The sequence below is a fragment of the Passer montanus genome, unplaced genomic scaffold (assembly GCF_014805655.1).
Source record: "Passer montanus isolate IOZ18808 unplaced genomic scaffold, ASM1480565v1 scaffold16, whole genome shotgun sequence".
NCBI lineage: Eukaryota > Metazoa > Chordata > Aves > Passeriformes > Passeridae > Passer > Passer montanus.
In genome coordinates, this window is record NW_024363160.1 from 5,842,869 (window position 1) to 5,856,628 (window position 13,760).

General features: G+C 38.8%; 1 protein-coding gene across 1 annotated transcript in view; it reads right to left on the minus strand.

Annotated features, from left to right (window-relative positions):
- Positions 1-13,760, minus strand: part of PREX2 (phosphatidylinositol-3,4,5-trisphosphate dependent Rac exchange factor 2) — a 168,764-nt gene that overhangs the window by 22,370 nt on the left and 132,634 nt on the right. The window contains exons 36-37 of the mRNA XM_039702827.1: positions 6,916-6,982; positions 4,599-4,789 (exon numbers count right to left, since the gene is read on the minus strand). Coding sequence (XP_039558761.1) covers positions 4,599-4,789; positions 6,916-6,982 — 258 coding nt within the window. The remainder of the gene's footprint in view (positions 1-4,598; positions 4,790-6,915; positions 6,983-13,760) is intronic.

Here is a 13,760-nt window from a genome sequence, read left to right on the forward strand (position 1 = left end):
TCAGAACTAAATTCTTAGAGGAAAATTTCTGAATCTAAAAGGAAGAATTCTTATGATAGAATGTCAAAAATACAAATTCGGAGTACCTATTTTTCACCTTGTTTCATTTGATTCACAGAAAGGCAGCTGGCCATGATGGACAGCTTATGGTGCTACTCTGCTTTGCAATGTGGAAGATGAAGCAGGTTTAGCTGGATTGCAGGACCACTGCCAGCTACAGGAGACAGCATAATCAACACTTGGCAAAACCTGCCTCATTCTTCAGCCAAGTGTCTGCCAGCCAGAACCCTACTGCTTGAAGGATGGTAACACTAAGGAGAGAATTTCTGCAGGGGAAATTAAAATTCAGAAAAGAAAATAAGACTGTGATTTTTCTGGGTTTCATCAAGATTATAGAAGATTTTTCCCTTGATCCTCCAGGAAATGCAAAAATTTAAATAAACTTGGGATTTGTTTCATTTGGATGCTTTAAATTATTCCTTTGAGCCTGTAAGGCCTATGGTCCCTGAACAGACTTCTGCAGCTGCTGCACCTAATTTCATTTTGGCACAGAAAGAGGCTAGGACATGTCTGTGCAGTGCAGTCTTGCTCTTCTCCCTCAAGCAGGAGCTAGAATCATGATTCAATAAAATTTAAAAGTGCCTTTCATCACCTGCATTTGTACAGACTGATAGAAACTTCAAACAGAATGAACACAAGCAAAGAAAGCAGAACGTTGTTTACAGGGTGACAGCTGGCTGGCAGGCAGAAACACAATTATGAAAGATAAAAAAGCTAAAATAAAAATGTAAACTATTGATTTCTTAAACTAATTCAGAGCTGTGTTCCTCTTGTTGATCAACAAGGCATGTTCGCCTATGATAATCCAAGGGGAGGTTTGTGGCACTCACACATCGCTTAGGACAGTGAAGGTTAAAGGGACTTATTTTCCCCCATCCTTGGTTTTCTGGTGCTCAAAATGTATTTGGAAAGAACTGCTGTCTGAAATAGATATAGGATTGCAGGCTTTAATGTAAATTGGTAAACATATTGTCATAATAAAAATCAAAGAAAAGCAATCACCAGCAATTCAAAATCCCCAGCATTATCTTGGATATAGGGATGAAAGTATGAACTCTGTCAAGCTGTTTTAGCCTAGTGCAGCGTAAAAAGCAATTTAATATGGATCACCGAGAAGTCAGAAACCAAGACACTGCTGATCCAGAGATCAGCAATCACTGTCAAAGCAGACAAAGCTGCTGTTTCATAGTTCTTGGCCTCTTCTGCATTGGACTGTCACCCAGTGCCTCCCTCACAAGCTATCTGGGACTTGCTTCTGGTTAGTAGGAGCAGTGGCAGAACCTCCCCCTGCCCCCTTGTCAATCCATGACACCTAAATTCAGAGAACACAGAAAGGGCTCTCCAATCAGTTCAGTAAGAGATGAATAAATTCAGTGAGGGAAGGTGTATATATATATATATATATATATATATGTATATATTTTAAATTCTATTTTAAATTATATTAAATGTATTTAAACTTTGACAGATTAATGTCTTGCTCAGCTCCCACTCCCCATGAACAAAAGAAAGATGATGATGAGTAGAGCACCCTGTACTCTTCCAGAGACTCTCAGACTGAGTTACATTCACTCCCTTAAAGACCAATCATAGAAAAAATGAGGGTTTTTGAAAAGAAAGTATGGGAGAGCCTCACTCCAAGTTGAGCTTCATTTTTAAGCTGGCAAGACTGACAAATGAGTCGATTTTCAAGATTTAATCTGCAAGAAAAATTCACATCTTTCCCCCAACTGTTTATCTAGTAGCATCTGTAGACAATATCAGTTTTCAACTCATTTTGTATCCATGGCCTAGAGTTAAAAAACAGTCATGAGTCATTGGCCTGGGCCTACAAAATGTGAAGTTCTGCAGCTGATCACAACCATGGACTTTACAGTATTTAGTTTCTATGAGCACAGAAAGCCAGATACACTGCTGAATCCAACCAGAGATAAATGTCACCTCTAACTGAAAATCAGTAGCTTGAACTCTAAGGAACTAGCTAACAAGCTAAGGAGCACTATTTTGCAACATCATCTCCTCTGATTAAATATTCCTCCAACAAACAGAAGAATTTAGCCTTCAAAATTGCAGGCATAAAGCAAAATCCTCTGTCTACGGGACTTGGTCACATCCAGCATCCTCCTCTTTCCACTTGTGTCCTCCTCAGAGGATTTCGTGCTGCTGCAAGACTTCTGCAGACAGCTTCACTCTGAGAGCAGCAAGGAGAGTAGGTCCACAAAAACACTGCAGAATTTAGCACTAGAAATGCTGGGCACAAAATTCACTGAGCTAACCTACCAGCTGGAAACAAAGTAAGCTTTCTATCTGGGCAGAGGCAATTTCAGAATGTCAAAAAACCAAAGCCCACTTAGTACTGGACTGTAGAGATGTGTCCTAGGGAGACCAGAAAGAGAAAACAGTACATGAAGTGACTTTATATGACTCCAAATGCTGAGAAACAACTTTCTTAGCTTCAACCACTCAAAGGGATTTATTTCCCTTACAAGAGTGAATTAATCCCTTCTTGTCTCTAAATACATGAGTTTTCTTCTGAACTTCCAGGTACAAACCCCCGAGTACCTATACAAATTCTCAACTAGCCCATTCATTTTGCCTGGAGGGTCTATCTTGAAATATCTCTGATAATGCCAAGAGTTGTTTCTTTCTCTGAACAGATGGTAGCCACAAAGGCAGTATTAATGCACAAATGAAGTGGCATATCTTGTACCAAAACTCAGACGGACTCACTGTAAAGTAGAACTAGTCATGCTTTAGAGAAAAGCATCTTGCACCTTTACTTTATGTAAATAGATGATGATGAATCCTTTAACATCTAGACAGAAACCCACACATAACACTTTAAAATCCCATTCCCATGCTCATAATATAGTCTTTAAAATCAATATGTTGGTTTTCTAATTTTTTGTGGTTTTAAAGTACACTTCTATAGACATTTTAGGAGTTTTTACCTTTGAATTAGCCCTAGTTTTGAGCAGAAATTTGATGATGAATTAATTTTTGTCTTAGAACAGCTCATGTTCAGATTTAAGCAAACCATACCTTATTCAGTCACCAAATTATTCTGAATAATTTGTGACCCACACACTACAGGGTAATACTTTATTTGGGTAATTCTGACTTCAGTCTTAGACTCTCAGAATTTTTGGCACGAATGTACTGACAAATTCATGAAATGGTGATCAAACCCAGAGGCAGTCTTTTTTCAGCTTAAAAAAAACCCATCAGAATTATGCCCGACGCTTTTCTGATCACATAAGACATGAAACTGAAAGCAAGACAGAGAGAAAAGCTGTACAGCCTCATGGTCCTCTGAAACAACAGTGTCATGACAGCCCATGTTCCATAGCATTTGCATCTTCAGCTGATAACTGACTAATGTTACATAACAAAGCTTTTTCCTGCTATTCCCTAAAATTAAGTACAGTATGCTTGTATCATTCACAGAGAATAATGCAAATACTCTGTTGCCAACTCTCAAATGGCAAACACCGTCTTTCTACAACTCAATTTTTTTGGCTGTATATGGAGCTCTTCCTTTTTTCCATGCCTGATAACCTGCGTTGCTTATGTTGCAATTGCCTCTTTTCTTCTCCCCTCCTCAAAACTCTTTGGAAGAAAGGATTTTACTTAAAATGAGGAGAAAGTATTGCTCATTCTAACACAAGGTATTGGTAACCAAGTCTGCTAAAATAAGGACTTGCATAGATCAGGAACTAAGCAGCATTTTTAACACACTGCTACCCCTGATCTACAGTTTGGAATTCTTATGAAGAAAGCATATTTTTAGTATCAGATTATTTATTATGTTAATCCTTTTGTTTATTTGGGTTCTTCCCCCTCTCCAATTTTAGTCTTTGCTTTTTTGGTACACTGTCCCAAAAAATTGTAATCTGCCTAACTGGAGCATAAATATATTGCTGCCTGTGAAAAATATGATTAAGTACTAGAGAGCACTGTGATGATACTATTGTCATATATATATTTGTCTATTATAATCTCTGAGGGTTGATGACAAAGTTCAGTTGACTATAGGTCATATTTTTTGGTATTGTATTAAACACATCAACCATCCTTCAGGCTGAACCTCTCGTTATCATAAGGTGTATCTGCAGAAATGCGTATGTCTTATTTCCTTGAATCAAGCTCTACTATTATTGTCTGTACCATACAAAGTAATTTCATACAAAAATTTCAGCATTTCTTGCCTGTATTAAGAGTTCAATATTATACATATTATTCATCTAGGTAACATTCCTCTTTCTAATGTAGCAATTAAGATTTCTGCCTTTTACTGAACCAAATGGGGAACAATCTCATTACAACTGCACAAACCAAAAAAATTGTACCATCCATTTCTGTCAATCATTGCAAACACAGTTCTAGAATTTCCACAAATCTTTCACGTGCACTTGCTGTTCCATGTAAGATATCAGATATTTAGTGTAAGACCCATCTCTAAAAAGAACAGCAGTCTCCAACCTGCAATGACAAAGTGACTGAGTGCAAAAAAAGGAGGGAAAAACGTCTTGTCCTACCGGTGAACTCCGCTGTTGCACATAATGATGTGACAAGCTCCCAGCCTGCTGCAGAGCTCAGACGACACCGAGAGCAGTCCGACGCCGGAGGCGCTGCACGCGGTGTACGCGCAGGCGGCCGTGCGCTTGGAGCGGATGAACGACCCTATGAGCCGGTACAGCTCCTCCAGGCAGTTGAGAGGCCTCATCAGCTGCAAGGGAGGAACACAGAGACAGCTGAGTATTTGCTCCTGAGAGCACACGAAATACTCTAACAGAGGCGGTCATCAGAGATGCACGTAGGACACCAGGTCTGGCTGAGAAAGCCAAATTCCATGACAAATACCAAACACAGAGTCTTCAGATACATGACACATGACAACTGCTAAAGCTTTTCAGTTCTCCCCATCACTATTTCCTTCCTAGTTCTTGCCTATGGAAGAGTTTTTCACTTCCCATGAGAACTGTATGACATAAATACCAAATACAGAGTCTTCAGATACATGACACATGACAACTGCTAAAGCTTTTCTCCCCATTTTCAGTTCTCCCCATTACTGTTTCCTTCCTAGTTCTTGCCTATGGAAGAGTATTTCACTTCCCATGAGAACTGTATCCATTAATGGACTGGGAAAAGAAGGGAAGCCATAAAGAAGCAACGTACAACTGTACAAATATACAGGAAGATACCAAGACTTGTTATTTGACTTGCTGAGAAAATCAGCTTGCCTTTATGACAACACTGTCCTTTATTTATCAAATGTCTAGTTCCTAATCCTGACTAACAACAGCAAAAAATAAAAATAAACAGATGTGACAAAAACATACTACAAAGCAAGAACAGTTAACTGTAGTAAGACTTAAAATAATCCCAGCATTACTGTACTAAGAATGAATGAAGTAAAGAAGGCAGCTTTCAAGTGAAAAGCTTGTCGGAAGAGTCAGAAGAGAAGCCTTCAAAAATGATCTAGCAATGCAAACCTGTATCTCATGGTGCTTTGTGTATATGAGATGTTCACAATACAATTTTTCAGACCATCTAATTCCAAATTCCCACTTCTCTTTATTCCAGAAACACTTAAAGATTCCAACAAATCCCCATGCTACTCAAAGAATTAATCTATTGAAAGACAGATGAATTCCCTAAAGACAGTTTTAACTAGTTAGAGAAATGGCAGCCTCACTTGGCCCTATGATAGCTACTTCACTGAAAAGCATAGATGTCAAGAAAATCAGCTACAAAAATTAGCATATTTTAACCCAGGTGCCAACAGATTTAACTTGGTTTAGGTCCTACTGGATTAATTTGCATCTGTCTAAATTGATTTTAGCTGGTGTCATCTACTAATGCTACGGACAATGAAGTGAAAGGTACAGCCAAAACTGGATCATGCACTCACTCTTGGCTTGCTCCAGTTGCAAAATAAATGCATTAACTTAACCTAGCATCCCCAGGTCAGATATGGATTATGAGATGCTTTTCTCTTGCCCTTGAATTTTTTGCTGAAATAGATAGGGAACAGGTTTAGGGGCAACAAACAGTTCCCTCACAGCTAAACATCCCCTGCTGCACCTGTGACTGCTAGGCAAGCTGTTGACTCCCCAGGGAAGGTGTGGCAAATGTCCTTCTTCCCCCGTGTGCAATCCTGCATGGATCCAAGAAACAGGAACCACCAGTCTGTTAAAACCAGGGCTGACATAAAATTTTAGTCTGTCATAGGGCTCAGCTGATGAGCACTGTTATTTCTCAAGCCATAGTAGCTCAATCACTTTCATAGGCAAGACCCCAGGAATTTCTTTATTCCCCCTACTGGGGTGCAATACAGGAATCAACTCTTCAACAAGAGAAGAGAGCATTAAATGAATTTTTATAGCCCCTGGGATCTCTCAGCCACAGAGGTTTAAAGACAGATGAAAGCATTTGAAGAAAGCCTAAATAAGAAGATTCAGAAGAAACTCTTCTGAGCAGGATGCTGAAGGAGTATTTGGAAAATCACTTCCAGCTTTCAGAACAGAGAATTTCTGCCTGCACCTGTCCTTCCCCATCATACCCCATGTGCTCCTAGGGCAGTAGCATTGCTCTGAAAGCACAGTGAAAAAGGAAGGTAATGATTCCTCTTCTCAAACACAGAAACTCTTCCACCACACCTTTTAATACAGAACCACATGGTACCACCTACCCCAAAAAACACAGGTGGGACAAAAAGCTGCAAGAGAGCTCCTCCTTCCCCTGACCTTCTCCCCCAGCTTTAAACAATTCAATTTTTGGTGGAATAAGTCTCAGTAACACAGTGTGTAACATGCAGAGTTTAATTAGGCACTTAACATTTTTATTTACCTTATCTATATAAGCTGCTTTAGATGTTGAATTTGGAGGCAAGTTTGACTTGTCCAGGTAGAACGCCCTGAAAGAACAAACAGACAAAGTAAGGCAAAAATTAATTGTTTCAAGTCCTGAACAAAATTTGTAAAAGGGATTATTCTTAGACACCATTCTAAGGTTGCAGTGTTTTTTCACCTTATGGTAACAGAGGGTGAAGAAGTAATACAATAATCAACATGCACTATCAGTCCTTCTTTTAAAATAATTAAATAAAAAGTAATAAAATAAAGAACATTCTTTTGTTCTGGAGACAAAAAAACTGTCCCTCTGCCCTTTGACAGTACAGTGGAAAATTTTAACATTCAGTTATCAGGCAAAAAACGGGATCTGAAAGTGGTTTTCAAGAAAGGCTATCCATGGAAAGAAAGGTCTGTGCCAACTGTATGGATTTTAAGAGTGACTTTGGGAAAACTGGCATAGAAACAGTTCCTGAGCTTCTCATTCTACAAGCTTTTTTTATATTTGCTGTATATAACTGCAGTAGCATAAAAGCAGAATCCCCAACATGAAACACCGTACTGACAGAGGAAACATTTACATGGTCATAATATGAAAAGAAACAAAAAAGCAGAAACCCTCCAGGGGACAAACATGCATTATACATGTCTTCTTCAATTCAGGAACCCTAGAGGAATTTTTGTTTTAACTTTCCAACTTATAAGCACCTTAATTGCTCTCCACAGAGGAATGATCATTAAGCATCTCACAGGTAAATATCACACTATCTTTGTGATAAGATCACAGGTTTTACTGCCTCTGCAGCAACACTTAAATAAGTCTGTCACTGCCACAGCAGTCAAGTTGGACCAGATGATCTTTAAAGGTTGTCTAACCCAAACCATTCCATGTTTCTCTGATCACAAAACTCATTCTGCTGGTAGTGAAGCCCCAAAAATCTCCTGTGGCAGCTAAAATAGAAATATTTGGTAGGCCTCCCTACCTACCAGTGAGAACCAAGCAGCAGCTACTCATGCAGAAACTCTGGGCAACGTTTAAGTTAAACAGAACAAGAGAAAGCCAACTGAACTGTGGAACACATAGGAAAAAAAGGAGATTCTCCAGTGACAACCTCAAGGTATCACTGTGATCTATCTCCAGTGTGTGTGCTCAAGGCACAGACCTGACTAAAGGTCACAAGTGAGCCACAACCCAGGCTGGAACTAAGGAGTTTGGCAGACAAATTGCAGTTGCTCTATAATGTGAAAAAAAAAAAAAAAAAAAACAAAAAAAAACACCAAAACCCAAAAAAACAAAAAAAACCCAAACCAACCAACCAAAAAAAAAACAACAATGAAAAAAAAATATTGTCTTCTTTCATCCTAGCTCTCAAACAAGAGGATCAGCTGGATCACCCAGTCATTAAAGCACTGATTCATGTAGTACACAAGGCCAAAAATTGCTCCCCCTCTTATTTTATTATTTCATCTGGGAGAGAAGTTACATTGTTGCATACTTGCTGGGCAGGGGTGCAGACTGCAGATCTGAATACCTGTTACTCTTCAATAATCTGGAATATTTGAGTTCATTAAAAAATCCATCCAATCCATCCATTATTTGTCCAATCCATACATTATTTGTAGTTTTGAAAAGCAAGTTCTCCCAAATTTCAGGTTTGAATTAATTCCCTCAGAAAGCACAGCAAAGATAAACAAGTTCTGTTATTCCATTAAGCCTGTTGCATGATCCACAATGCACTCTGTGTCAAAGGAAGCTGGACACTATTGAAAGGAAAAGAGGTTTGTGGAGAAAATTACTCATAAATCACTTTGAGTGGCCACAGCACATAAAAGCTACCTCAGCAGCAGCAGACCAACCTTTTTTCTTTGTTAGCTGAGCTACAAAACAAAGCCTCATGCTGCTCTCCCCTGAACATTGTCAGACTGAAAGCCTATACTGCTTTTTACTGCCATAGAACAGCAAAATCTGCTTCATTCAGAGACTGTTCAGCAATCCCATCTCTTTGGACTGTTATTCCAGCAAATTCATCTGCATTAAATGAAACCAGAAACCAAATATGGAACAGTACACTAATTAATGGAGTGCATGGAAAATAATTAACTCAGGGTATACAATGAAGTAACATGGACACTGGAATGGAATATATGCTTATAGAAATTACTCCATTAATTCAGGCAATTATTCACTAACCTAAAAAAAACCAAATAAAAAATCAACTATACACAACATTCATTTTAAATATAAAAATATCCTGTTACAAGTGAAACTATTCCTTCCCCATCAGATAATACTCCCAGATGTTTCTCAAGTGCTTCATTTTTATTGCTTTTCATAAAAACTGTCTTCAGTATTTTACAGAACATGACAACCTGTGGACAGCATATAAATTTCCAAAGCACTTCGCTTAATTACTAAATGCTTGTTAAGGTCCTTAATCATATTTTATGGGAAAAGTTAATGGCAATCTTGGCATGGTGCCCAATTTGGACAGTATTTTCTAATCCATTTGAAATGAACCAGAATGAAATCATAGTTCTTTGTCTCCAATATGATGTTAGTTTAGCTTTTAAAGCCTTGCAATTTCTCTAAGATCCAGCACAAAAGCCTTCCTTTAAAAAAAGAAAAGGTAGATAATCCAATACACAATAAATCTACTGAGGATTATTGCTGTGTTCAACTTTTGTAAGATATCCCCTACGCAGCAATGTCAAATAACAGGGACAAGTATCTCAGGGAAAACTAACACCAGGATAAGGTAACAAACATCTTCGGGTTCAAAAAGTAAAATCTCTCACAAGATAAAGGCTTCCTAAAATGTCTTCCCAGAACCTGAGTACAAAGGAAATTAAGAAGTACTGATGTTTTCTTAGTGAACCCTTAGTACCCTCCAAAACTGACATGGACATGTATAAAGTCCTGAAAACTGAAATTTTGCAAATAGAAGCCTAAAAAGGTTTCAGACCTGCAGAGACACACATTCCTGAGTAACTTGGAACAGAAAAGATAATTCAAGCAAATCCAAGTGTTTAGTCTTATTCTCAATTTCTTGTGCCAGTAAGCCCACAGTGTTATCCTAGGTATTGCAAATCTTTTTTTTTAAATACAAGGATAGTAAAGAAATAATTGGAAAGGGGGAGGTAATTGGGTTATGGCATTAAATACCATCAAGCTGATGGTTCTGCTCTAGAAAGGTTTTGCTTTGATGTTATAGTACAGAAGAATTTAGGATTTTATTTCCACAGCCTGCGTGGCAAACATATAAATTAGTTCCTACTGTCCTCAACAGAAGCATGGAAATGGATCTGAATTCTACTAGATTTTTTGTCCTTCAGTCACAAGATAGTCAAGACCATCTAGAAAAGCACAGTCAGCAAACTGAGAAAGGACACATCAGAACAGAGGTGTGGAGCAGGGAAGTGTGGGAGTCCCTACTTGTTTTCTTCAGCTCGAATTAAAAAGCCCATATTTATGACACAGATAAACAGTATCTCTGTATTTCTGCATCTGTGTGCACACATACTTTTGTATTTCTTTAATAACAATTCTATGTTCTGCCATCTAGTTTTTAAATACACAGGCATAACATGCTTATTGTATAAATGTGTGTGCATATAAATTAATACATATACATTTGTAAATACATTTATATACCTCCAATATATATGTTCAAATTAATTTTTTCTGCAGTAAATGTGTCCATTTTCTGTTATAGCAAATTATTTAATGTATTCTTCCCACTAAATGGCAAATCTCAATAACGAAATATAAATTACCAAGCATAACGACAAATTACCAAGATAAGTACCAAGTATAATGACCTTCTCAACCCATGCTAAGACTCAGCAATTTTAGATCATGTCTCCTAGCATCTGTCAGCAATACAATCCTATGTACAGCATCACCAGCATCCTTAGTGGTTACAGAAAGTTTTAATTTTAACAACTGAAAAGCTTCATGACAGTATCATGATTTTAAATAGTCAAAGAGTAATATTTTGACCTCTCACAACTATTGTGAAAACTGAAGTGCAGAACAGAAAACTTTAGCACCATGTGGCTCTAATCACGTGTAACTTGTATTTCACGAGTAAGAAACTCAGTAAGCCCTACCCTTTGGTAAGGTCTTAACACTCCTGTAGCGTCACTGGTGAGGACACACCTCCAGTCCTGTGTCCAGTTTTGGGGCAGTGACTACAAGGAAAACCTTGAGTGGCTGGACTATGTCCAGAGAAAGGCAATGAAGATGGAGAAAAGCCTGGAGCACAAGCCTTACTAGGAGCAACTGAGGGAGCTGGGGCTGTTTAGCCTGAAGAAAAGGAGGCTCAGGGGAGACCTTATTGTTCATCTTGTTGGGGGGTTGGCCTCTTCTCCCACACAGCAAGTGATAGAATAAGAGGAAATGGCCTCAATTTGTGCCATGGCAGGAATAGATTGGTTATTAGGAAAAAATTTGTTCACTGAAAAGGTTGTCAAGCGCTGGGACAGATTGCCCAGGGACATGGTTGAGTCACTCTCCCTGGAGACATTTAAAAGATGTGTAGATATGGCACTCAAGGACATGGTTTAGGGGTGGACTTGGCAGTGCCAGGTTAACAGTTGGCCTCAATTTTAAAGGTCTTTTCCAGACCTCAAAAATTCTATGATTCCTGGCATAACCCCATCACAAAGTGGCAAACTGGCTTTTGTCAGTCCCTGCGATGTCATGGTTTAGGAATGGTATTCTCCAATTTAGTCTTCCCTCTGAAGCCACTCCAAGCCACGCACCATTATTCATTCCCCCTTCCCCTTCAGGGGGCTGGAGAGGAGAGCTAGAGTCACAAAAGGTAAAGAACATAGGTTGAGATAAGAACAATTTACTAGAAACAGCAATGGAGCAAGAAAACAAATAGTAAGAGCAACAATACTAATGACAAAAGAGTACAAAAGAGAGAGTGATTCCCACACAAAAGTGGTCTCTGTGGAGCCCACAATCCAACCACAGCCATGCCACTCCAACTGCTCCCTGTGGCTCAGGACCAGCACCACATTCACTCCACCAGAAGGAACCTCTTCTCCTTGTAAGAAATTCTCTTCCCCTGCCCCTGGCAATGATGTAAGGTGGTACAGAACAATCTCCAGGTCCTAGCCATGTCCCTCCTGGCTACTGCAGAAATCAACCCTATCCTGGCTGGGAACAGGACAACTATTATTTCCCTCAACCGTGGGAAACAGTGCAGGCTTTTGTGAAGGGGATGTGACTGTATCGTGAAGCAAGAAAAATACATAGAGAAGAGAAAAATTAATCAGGTTTAATAATGCATTTAAATACTTACAAGTGGGGAGGGATATTAAGAAAATTTCAAGAAATGAAACCTAAGGACTTCCTTAGGAACCATCTGCTTTGGTGAACTAGACTGGTAGTATAGCAGGGACACAAACTCTCAACTCTTGAAAACCAAATTCCCAAGAAACTGGACTCAAACTAAGGGCAGGAATCTTCATAATGCTCCTCATTTTCTCACAAGACTGCAGCATTTGGCTAAACTACTTGTCTCCCACCAATTTAAACTATCTTCAGCCTATGAGTAAGGTATGTTGAGCAACTGGCACTAGAATGAGCACAAGTATCTGAGCTAGAAACAGAGGAGGATGCTCGCAAAGCAACAGTCCTGCTATCAAAGCAGGCCTTTCACAGCCTTACTCTTAAACCTTTGTAAACACAAGAGCAGGGGATTACATAAATGTGAGCGAAATGTGAAGACAGAAAATTATGGATGACAAAAAAATGGGAAATAAGGTCCAGTTTGCTCTATGTAACACTGCCCACTTTTCACCTGTTTTCCAGAATTTAGTCGCCAACATCTCTACCTACATCCAAGGGCACTTGAAACCCATCTTATTTTGATATGAAAGAGAAGTTCTTTGACCACAAAGCAGTTGCAGGTGCCCTCCTGTTTCTCCCATCACTGTCATAACAGCCAAATCCACACTGAATCAAATGCTAAGTAACTGCTTCCACATTTCTCTTTCAGACAATGGACGTCTCCTTTTTAGCTCTGGATATTCCAGACATGGAATACACTGTTTAAAGAGACAACATGCCAAATATTCATCATGTGGCAGGGATTTGACTACTGCAGGCTTGAGCTGGATTCCTATCAGTGACCAGGAGAGAAAGAAAAGGCTCCACCTCTGACCACTGCAGATACACATTCTCTGTGCTTGCAGCAGTTAAGGAAAGCAGGATGAACCTGATGTCCACCTCACTGAGCAAAGAGTCAGTACATATAATCTACCAAGACTCATAACTTTCAATTACAGAACACTACCAATAATAAATACTGGTTCTATTCTGTCAAAAGTCTAAAGAAAACAATTAATTTACATTCACAGAATGAGCACAGCATGGAAAAAGGAAAAAAAAAATCCCAAAGCTCAATTCAAGCCATCTGGCAATATCTTTTAGACCAGCTAGACAAATTCCATTTGCTTTTCCCAGGATCTCTCTATTCTCTCTGGTCTTGCTTCACTTAGATGCAATGAATCTTAATTTCTGTCCTATCTAAAGTACTTCTCACTAAGTTCATCAGGAGACAAACTTAGCTATTATTTCTTTGTTATATCCTTCAGAGTGAATGACTAATTTACAATTAAAGACTCTGCATTTAGAGAGAGTTACGTCACATACTTCTAGATATTTGGAACCACATCTTAAAAATCAAAGAGTCATTAGATTTCCAATGTTTATAGTCATAGGAAATACATGATAAATTTTTCTATGTAGTGTTGCAGTCCAGCTTTACTGCTGCTGTTTTGAACACAAAGCTGTGTATCAAATAGGTAGTCTTGAATACCAGGAAGCAG